At 35.6% G+C, this 10,753-nt stretch overlaps 1 protein-coding gene and 1 non-coding gene across 2 annotated transcripts; both read right to left on the reverse strand.

Annotated features, from left to right (window-relative positions):
• Positions 1–3,186: 3,186 nt before the first annotated feature.
• LOC143630258 (U6 spliceosomal RNA) lies at positions 3,187–3,288 on the reverse strand. The gene has a single exon (XR_013153136.1). It is a non-coding gene; the product is annotated as a U6 spliceosomal RNA (small nuclear RNA).
• A 5,998-nt stretch (positions 3,289–9,286) lies between these two features.
• On the reverse strand, positions 9,287–10,261 carry LOC143630188 (uncharacterized). Its single transcript, XM_077099265.1, has one exon. The coding sequence runs from the start codon at positions 10,227–10,229 to the stop codon at positions 9,312–9,314; it is 918 nt and encodes a 305-aa protein (XP_076955380.1). The 5' UTR covers positions 10,230–10,261; the 3' UTR covers positions 9,287–9,311.
• Positions 10,262–10,753: the final 492 nt, after the last annotated feature.

The following is a 10,753-nucleotide window of genomic DNA, read 5'->3' on the forward strand; positions in this document are numbered from 1 at the left end:
TATTATATTGGTACGGCCCAAAAGCCCAGCTATCGTGTTTTTTCGAACCGGAATCGGATAGGCGGAAAAACCGGTTCCGTGTATGGTCAGATATTTAATTTGGTTCGCCGGGTTTTTATCAGGTTTTGGATAAGGTTGGGTCGGGTTTTGACCATGTATTGGTGGAACCGGTTCCAACAGGTCCGAGGAGAAACCCAAAGGCTAGTCCGTACCCACGGGTCGGGTCCGGAACCGTTTTTTTTTCACCTCAACTTCATAGCAGCTCTAATTTTGGTGTTTTGTTTCAGCATTAACACGTCTAAATATCACGTCAAAATGACCTATGCTAAGACCTAGATTACTCTACGGGTTTTATTTTATTGAGGGCATAATGATCATTTTTCTTCATAGTCGAGCTCGTGGGAACCAAAGTTATTCAATGTATAAGTTTGAAGAAATCTATACAAAATCAGTTGAAAGTGGAAGTTTAAAGAATGCGGTTTGTTCTATCTTTTAATTAACAATATCATTTCTTTATCATAGATTGAGATCTTCTTCGAACTTAATGCACATAGATTGAGATCTTCTTCGAACAAATAGCATCTTTCTAGCCTTCATATTCGTGATAGTCAATCTCATTTAGAAAGCCTTCTCTATCTTTCAGCAAGTGAACAAGAAGTGATTTAGGAAAATACTTTAGGTACGGAAGCAAAGATATTTTAATTGATTGTGGAGTAACTTCAAATTATGAGCACACATCAAATATTCAAGCCGCTCTATTAAACCACCTGTAGTGGTGGTGAAGTGGAAGGAGAATGGGGGAGAAGTCAGAGGAACACCCCCCCCACCCCCCCACCCCCGACCCCCGAGAAGTAAAGCCATGGAGAAATATTTCTCGGCTGAAATGGTGGGGCCCACCTCAATTTTATTATTATTTTTATTCATATAACCACTAAAATTATGACACATCTTCACTCAATTTCTCTCACACCACTAAACCCCTAAAATACAATTCATCTTCTTGCTGACTGAGCGTCACGTGGCACACTTCTCCCCTCATTCTCCTCCTACCAACACACATGGTCTTACAAACAAACTCTCACCGTAATCACCTAACTTTATATGACACACCCAACCTTAATCTTTTGTGTAATGACAATTTTATATAAAACGCTAGAAAACTTTAAAAATATCATATATATTTTAAGTATCATGCATACATTATACCCTTTTTAGTGATATATTTGCTTTTATGCAAATCTTTGTGTTGTTTTGTGGTGTTGCTCTCAGGATTTTGGAGGTAGCTCGTGGGTTGTTTTGTCTTTCGTTGGCATTGGTTGTTTATAAAATTTCAGAGTTTGAAAAAAGGGTGATATGTTTAATTGGGGCTTTTGGATTAGGAGGTGCCAGCCAAATAAAGATAATTTATTCAAAGGTAATGGGCGAATAAGTTGAAGCATTAGTTATGACTTGAATATGACTTATGATATGATTTAATTTAATTGTATTTGTAAACTTTTAAACGATTTTGAAATCTAACATGAAGAAACACTGAATGACCCCGGCAGATTACGGATAATTTTAGGGTTAAGTAGATGTTTCCCACGAGGGTTAGGTCCGGCAAAGATGGTTATTCTTCTTGACCTGCAAAACAGACACCGTGAGCTCGTCACTGAGAAGGGGGGGGGGTTCCTCCTTGTGACTACCCTCCGGCGTGAGAATCAGACTAGATTGCTCTGAATATAAGTGTATATTGAGAGAAATAGCTAGAGAGAAGATAAGATAATATGAGATGATGATACCGTTCCAAGGTGTTGGAGTATTTATAGCCGAAGGTAGGTTTCCAAGCAGGTACAGCCAGCTGTATAATATTCCTTTTCCACCAACTACGGGCTATGTACGTGCCACGATGGGAGTTGGTGGGTAGGCAGCGGCTGATAGTGACATTTTGTACTGGAGCGTGCTCCTCCTCGTACTATTGTCGGTGAGCTGTCACCCTGTGATTGATTCATGGGCTGCTTTGGTCAGATCTTGTCTATTTTGTCCATACCTTGGCAGGTATAGTACAAAAGATTTTCCAGAAGCGTACGGACTGGCTCTTTTGGGCGGGAATATTCCCGCCTTGCTCATTCCTTCTTCAGGTGACATTACTGAAGTATAAGAGTTAGTGTCTTATGCGTGTAGCCTTACTGTTAGTGCGGGTAGCCTTCCTTCTTGGCTTGTACCCATAGCTGCGGGAACAGGCAGGGTACTGTACCAAGGGAGGCTTTCCTGCGGGAACAGCTGGCTTACTGCGTGTAAGGTCTTCTCTCTGAGCATGGTGGGTCCTGCGGAACCAGCTGGTCTATGCGCAGACGTACCTCTTCAATGTGTGTCTTGCGGGTCCAACTGGGCTTTGCGGGGACCTACCTCTTCATAAGCCTTTTATGAAAGCAAAACATGTTGTTTTAATACTTGAAACTTTCTATCCATTCACTGAACAATTTTCTATCATACATACATTTTCCTTCTTGTATGTCGTGTTATCAAGATAACGGGGGATAATAAGTGGAAGAATGCTCGAGTGTTTAAAAGTACCTTTCTAGCAATAATGTGATGAAATATGTTATGTATTCCTTCAGTTATTGTAACACTTTAAACATCCATGGAATGACATTTGAATTTTCATTTGTTTTTAATAAGTGACACGACAATCTTACTCGAGGTAGAGTTTTACAGTTATGGTATAAGACTTAACACCCTTTAATCTAGAAAACTTAAACCTAAAATATGACCTGTGACTCTGTGAGCTAATAAGAAAAATGTTATGATACCATCTTAAAGTCTATCATCATATTCATATTGGATCTATCTTTTGAATGCCTTAATTTAGAAAATCATAGTCACCAGTAAGACGGGTTTGAAACGTTAGTATTATTTGTAGTTGTTTTACTTTTTAAAGACGCAGTTCGCAGTGACAACTGTGTCTCTCCCAAATGATCATAATGCTAGTCAAACTCCGTTACATAAGTTTGAATTGTACTTACAGTGGTGTTTTCCATATTTAAGAGCGCACACATAAGCATGAATTCGAATATAAGACTCACATAGGGTAACCCTAAGATAAATCTCCTAACCACCTCACTTGGTAATGACATTTTTGGTAGTAGTTTGGTAATGACTTTATAGCCATTTTTGGAGACCCTTTTTTAAAGTTTTTTTATACCATTTATCCTTTATGTTTTCTAGATTTGTGTGCGTCATTCTTATGCACGGGACATGCTAATCTTCTATCATCATTACAATTTTATTGGATGCCCCTGAAGGGACATTTGCACTTAATTTGTTGGTGTAAATTGAGGCTAGATGAGTAATTTTTTCTTTCTCATGTTTCGCTAGGACTTGACGTCTTGACTCGTTTAATATTTATTAATATATTGATATACATATAAAAAGATCATATACTTATAATAAAAGTTTATATATAAATATAATTTATATTGTTTGTTTACTTTTTATATTATTTAATATTCAATAATAAATATTATGTAAATATATATTAAGTAAATTTATATAAATAATAAACTTGTTTAGACTTGCGAGCATACTCGAGCTCAAAGAGTAAAATTCGAGCTCGTTTACATGCTCGAGTTCGATTCGAACTTTTAACGATGCAATATCAAGTAGCTCGATTACATTGTAAGTTTAGTTTAACTTGTAAAATATATTTGAATCAAGTTTTGTTGCAGTGATCTATTTAATTTTATTTGGTTAATCCGCAAGTTTATTATTTCTTATTTATTTAAATATTACGTCTATGTGATTTGCACCACTTAATACATGAGGGATGGGATGGGATGGGATGGGATGGGATGGGATGGAATGGAATAACGGAAATAAGTGATGGGGCTCGCATAGAGTAGAAATCAATAAATTTTCTATTCACACTTGTCTTTTAGTTACGTACTAGTTCAATGAACATGTCAGTACATTAGTGCATGCCTTGATTGGTCCAATCTCATTTAAATGAGAAAACAATATATCCATAATTTATGAAAAGTCAAATTCTCACCTAATGTGGATTAGTTTTTCGTAATATTAAATAAAAATTAAATATAACAAGGTTATATATAAAAGGGTTTCTTGAAAAAAAATATATATAACAATAAATTACTACTTAACATAATATATATTAATTATACTAATCATATGGTTGTATTAATTAAAATCATTTTTTTAACAGTACACATATTAATTTTTCATAGAATAGTATGATATTTGACCTTTTAACAAATTTGAAAGTCGTTTGAAATTCTTACATCTTTAAGGTAAAGTGGAATTGTAAGCGTTAAAATAATTGTTGTTAATAAAAAACCAAAATGTTATTAAACAAACAATTAAGGTTGCTTACCAATTTAGAGAAATTAAACACTCACAATTTTAAAGAATAAATTCACATAAATTAAAGAAATTCTTAAAAAAGTTAAATCTAATGCCATATTGAAGGCCACATGCCGAGTTGTAAAATTAATTTTTTTTGGTAGGGCTCAGTATTATACTGACTTGACTCATTAATATTTATAGTTTTATTAATTTTTATTAAAACATAAAAAATGATAATGATAGCCTCATGTGGCCTTATCTTAGTTGATTAATTGTTTCTATCGACTTTGTATGATAACGAGTGGACAGAATAACATTGGCCAGCCCCTACATAAGTTTAAGATGACACCCGTTAGTCTCACTATAAAAATGGGGTCCTCTCTACTATCAAACTCAAGTATGAAAACAATAACTTGCGTATACTTATAGGTGATTCAAACAGTCAAGGTGACGCGACCTGCATTTCCTCACCTGTACGGACTACCACCTAAGAGACCAGTGTGACGTGGTTGTTCACAACTAATTAGTTTATTGTTCACACAGAACCGGACCGTTTGAGGCGTTAATCATTCGATTATAACAATAATAATACTTTAGGCAAATAGTTTGGAATGTTACAAATAGTAATTAAATGATCAAGAGTTTCCTTAGAGTTTAAGGTGGTATAAGTTAGTCTAGGCGTCTTGTAAATCTATATCTATTCCCTAGCTATACTAAGGAATAGCCAATAACAGTGAATTAGAATATACTTATACTTAGACCATGTGTAGTCATAAAGCTCCACTACTAGGGGTTATGCGCCACGTGACGCCCAGTCAGAGTTATGGTTTTGTACAAAAACAGGCTATAGTCATAACTCTCCACTACCAGGGGTTATACGCCACGTGGCGCCCAGTCATTATTAATTTTATTTGTTTTTTTAAATACTAAATCATTTAAATAAATTAACATAAAATTAAAAATTACATTAAACTTCCAAATAAAAAATACATTAAACTAAATTAAAAAAAATACATCAAATTAAAATAAAAAAACATAAATAATACTAATAAAACTAAAACTCATTTATATTTTTCTAAAATTTTCGCTCGTCGATTGGCTTTTAGAGTTTGGACTATCGGGTCGTCTTCAGATAGCTCGTTTGATAAAATCTCGATGTCTTTGTCCATCTCATTCCTTCGAAGTAGGTCGACGGCGTCCAAATTTACTTGAAGTCGTTGGGTTCCAAGTTGGTGTAAATCTTGGAGTCGAGAGTGCATTAATTGGAATTGGCTTTCCAGTTCGGGATTCGAACCCGTTGCCGACGACGATTTCCCCTTTCCTTTGCTTTTGGTTCTTCTACCCCCCGGCCGAGGCATGTCGGTAGTATTCACGGGGTCATTATCGCTTAAGTTGAAGTTTCGAGCGTCGGAACGGGGCGTGTCTGGATCAACCGAAGACGGTGTTTTGGACTTTTTTTTACGCGGACCACCTTCGGCTTCGGCATCCAACACCAAGCCCCATTTTGGATGAAACCTCAATAGGTCTTTCCAAATGCCAAAGTAGTTGAAGGTCCCGCCGACCTTATGTTGAAACTCAACCAATGCGTTATCCATGACTTCCGCATCCGAGACACCGCTACTCCTAGTTCGATTCATCCGAGAGAAAACCGTATGGAAAGCCATGCATTTGGTGTTTATGTCGCCCCATTTCGACAGTAACGAATCTTTTTCTCGACGCGAGTCCCCGCCAAGGTTGTGAAACCTCTCTATAATTTTGTGCCAAAATACCCCCGTTTTTTGATAGTTCGCTAAAAAAATAAAAACATTACAAGTTTAATGTTTGTTATAAGAAATTTAAAAATATATATATGCATTTTAAAAACCTACCGCATTTGGCATCTTCCGATATTTGGCACCAAGCACGAGCACATAGTACGCACTCGTCGATACTCCACGCTATCACCGCCTTTTTAACCCGAGGTTTGCCGGCGGGCTTCTTTACGTGTTTTTTCGAACGTCCACGTTGACTCGAAACGCCCTCGGGTTGTGTCTCCGGCACGAACTCGACCTCGGGTTGGGTCTCCGGGGCGGGTTGGGAACCCGAACCCGCAAAAATGTTTGTCATTGGGTTTTGGAAACCGAGCACCGCATTTGGCATAGAGCTTTGTAGAAGTGCAATGTACGCGGCCATTTGCGGGTCATACATTTGCGGGACGGGTACGGTTGGCGTCGGGGCGGTAGATTGGTTCGGTTGTGGATTTTGGTTGCCTTGACGGGCATATTGGCCGAAACCGAGAATATTTTGGTTGTTGTTTGGAAACATTTTGGTAGAAATATTTGTGTAAAAGATATAAATTGGTATAGAAGTAGAAGGAGCGTGTTAAAAAAATAAGTTTGGTTTGTTTATATAGTATAAGTATAATTAATATATATATTTCTTTTAAAAAAAATCTCAACGGCTCCAAACCCACCCAACGGCTACTTTTTTGATTTGTGTGCCCTTATTCCGCGTTTTGTATACAACGTAGCAAAAAAAAAATTGCATAACGCGGGGGGGGGGGGGGGGGGGGGGGGGGCGGTGTAACCCCCGCGTTTTCCTCCTTAACGCAACACACAACGCACCCATTACGGGTGATCTTATGTTTAGTTTGAATTTGTCATCATGCACTGACAGTTTATTTATTAGTGTCAAACGTTTGTTATCATATACATCTCTGGCTTGGTTCTTGTTGAATATTTCTATCATTAACAATTTTTTTTTGAACAACTGACATTTTATAACACACTGTCTAGCAACAAGCTTGCAAGGTGAAAAGAAAACAATTAAAAAAAACCTAGTATTGTGTAACCAATTCACCCATACAATATTCACTTTTCTATTTCTATTAACGAGCCAAAGACAAGAATAATAAACTATCGAATCAAACGTACAGACTATATCGATGCTTGTTGAGGTGGATAAAAATGAAATCATCATGAAGACGTCAAATGATCCACCAAATGGTAAAAATGATCACATGAAATACCAACTTTCACATGTTAAACGTTAAAAAGGAAAATTTATTAGGTTTATTTACTTTGTCAGCTTTATGACATCAGTAATATTGATTTTCTATTTAATTAACTAGTTAAAGTTGTAATAAAAAACCTTAAAAGTTATCAAAATTTTTGAATTGGTAGAATTATACATGAGGCTCTCGATATTTCAGGTTAATTTCTTTGGATTTTTTATGAAGATGTTTCAGGCAATAAAAATTAAATCGGATAACTTTAGGCCGTCTAATATCATAAATGGGGATCCGTGGTTCATATACGAAAAGTCACAAACCTTCAAATTAATGAATAATCAAGCAGTATTCACTATTCAGTTTGAAGGGACCCCTTATTTAAGATGTTGTTTTGCGACTAAACAAAAGACTTGAGAAGCTTGGATAAAGATGAACAAAGAAGTGAAGAAAAAAAAAGGATAATACCATAAAAAATCAACATACTTTCTGTTTTTTCTTGTTAAAGTCCCTTAACAATTTTTTACATATTAAAATCCCTGTACATGTTATATTTGAACAAAGATATGACATAACTTTTATAAACAATATGAAGCTGTTTTTTTTTTCGCTTAAGAATAATAGTCAAAGCATTAAGCAGTTACAAATCAATTGTTTAATTCAAAATCAATAGTGGTGTGCAGGTTTTATAGAATTTATATTCTTAAGTTGATAACACTAATGATTGAAAAAAAATGAAAACTCTAATTGATACAAAACTTATGAAATCTGCAATAAGGACAGTTTGTACCCTATTACTCGAGTAAACTTAAGAAACGCTATTTTATTCGGCAAATTGTTGGCGACTTTGGCTGCATAAATGGGTAATGTGTGTTTGTATGTACATATATTATCTATCGACTAGAAGAGTGATCTACAAATGGATTAAAAAAATGTCACTAGTAAGTGTCGAAGAGAAGTGCACTTTAATTTGGAGAGATGAGCATATATGGTGAAATAGATAGAAAAACCAATATGTGAGCAAAAAAAATCAGTTCCATATTGTTTTAATAAATTATGTCATTTTTTTGTTCAAATTTAACATGTATAGGGACTTTAACGTGCAAAAAATTGTTGAGGGACTTTAACAAGAAAAAACAGAAAGTAGGTTGGTTTTTTATGGTTTTTGCCCAAGAAAAAAACATTTTTAGCAACTTTTAATTAGAAAAATAAATAGACCAATAACAAGTTCAGTGTTTTTAGATAGTAAAATTATCTTTTACATATCACAATGTTGGCATATTCATAGCCTATAAAAAGAATAAAAGAAAGTGTTCATCACATGAGCATAAAGTTTTCAATAATTCAGAAAATGGCTGGTGTGTAAAATATCTTTAGTGATGTAAGATTCAGTTCAACTTTTTACGATAACAAGTAAATTTCACATGATATCATTATGTACTTTATATTCTGGAATGAGTCAATCTGGAGTGGTGGGATAGTCAATGAAAAGCATAACCAAACTTAGTAACTTACCTATAGATTTATATCAACTATCAAAAAGTGTCATATTGTTTTTATAGTTGAGATCAATTCTTTTGTTCGTCCAGTGTAGCATAATAAAATAATAAAAATAAATACAACGTTGACAAACTACTTTTAAGACATACATTATTTTAAAAAGTGTACGGAGCCACTAGCCACTACTCACATGTCACAGAGCATGTGACACTACAATGAACAGATACAAGTCTACAACACACGACAAACCTAGATTATTAGGGGCTGTTCGAGATTCTTTATTTTTACCTCGTTATAACTTACAACTAGAAGTTATAGTTACGAACATGTTACTTATTTTAACTTATCAACATTCCTACTCACGTAATACAGAAAATCAAATATTTTTTTTTAATTTATCATAAGTTATAAGAAGGTAAAAATAAAGAATTCCAAGCACTTAATCTTCGGCAGCGGCAGCAGTCGTATTATTATTATTTTCCGATCAGCGGTTGAGCCGTTGATTATACCTCACAAACGACTCAAGTCGTTGTAACTTCAACTGCTGTCTAAACCTGCTTATGAAATGTTCGGCTTTTACATCCACTTCTTCGTCCACGTCATCCCTCCGCCTCTCCCTCGTCGTCGCCGGCCGCCGCACGTCAACATCCTCGCCGTCGTCGTCACTGTCGCTTGGCGCCATCCTCAGCTCGCTACGTGACTTCTTCATCACATTATTATTATTATTATGCTCCGGGTTATGACCCGGACCCGACCCGGTTGTTTCCGGTTCAGTAGAAGTAGCTCCGAAGTCGAAAGCTGAGGAGAGCTTAAACGATTTGACTCGTTCGATAATCGAAGGCGAACGAGCGAGTTGACCAGGTGAGTCTGAGTTGGAGTTGGATTCAGAGAATTTATAATGACCCGGATCCGACCCGGAAGTTTCAAGTTGGGTAGAACCCGAAGTAGCATAGGATAATCTAAATGATTTGACTCGTTCGATAATCGAAGGAGAACGAGCGAGTTCATGACCAGGTGAGTTGGAATCGGATTCAGAGAATTTGAAGGACGTAACTCGTTGGAAGAAAGAAGGAGAGTGAGCGGGTTGACTCAGTGGGTCATCATGGATTGACTGAGCGAGTGGAGTCGTTGTGGGTTCATATTCAGAGGAAGTAAACTTCATTGATCTGGCTCGTTCGAGGAAAGAAGAAACTCTGGATATGTTTCTAGTGGGTGGATTGTCATGAATATTATTATTATTATTATTATTATTATTATTATTATTATTATTATTATTATTGCCATGGTGGTTGTGGGTGGTATTTGAAGCTATGAAAATGGTGGCGATTATGATATTAGTAGCACAAAAGAGAACAGTGGGTGTGAACCAGGCAGCAATGGAAGCAATGGCCATGGATAACATCTTTTTAATTTGGACAAATGATAAAAAGGAGATGAGGTGAAATAGTAGAGGTCATTGAGGGTTGATTTATACCCCTCCATCTTCACAAAATAAAGCTGTTGTTTTTATTTAAATATTGTTAAAATTAAATTTGTTGGTTATTTTTTTGTCCTTATATAATGTGACTTGAAGGCGTGTGTGGTTTATAAACAAATAAATAGAAGACAAAATGGCAAAACAGCTCTTTTATGTTTTCATGGTTTTTTAATAGTTATCCTTTAGCAAACTTAATGACACAAGACGTATTTAATGTTTCAAATTCGGTTCACGTTACGTCCTTTAGTACTAACCCAGTTAGATTTTTTCGTTAAATATGGTCATGTGTTTTGCATACGAGGGTAAATTTGTCTTTTACTCCTTCAAGGACTATTAGTGTAGATAACTAAAACTTTGAGTCAAATTAAAATTATTTAATAACAAATTCTCTCTCTCTCTCTCTCTCTCTCTCTCTCTCTATATATATATATATATATATATATAACCTG

This window comes from Bidens hawaiensis, unplaced genomic scaffold, assembly GCF_021521415.1.
Source record: "Bidens hawaiensis isolate Kalapana, Puna unplaced genomic scaffold, B.hawaiensis_p1.1 tig00005588_1, whole genome shotgun sequence".
Classification (NCBI taxonomy): Eukaryota; Viridiplantae; Streptophyta; class Magnoliopsida; order Asterales; family Asteraceae; genus Bidens; species Bidens hawaiensis.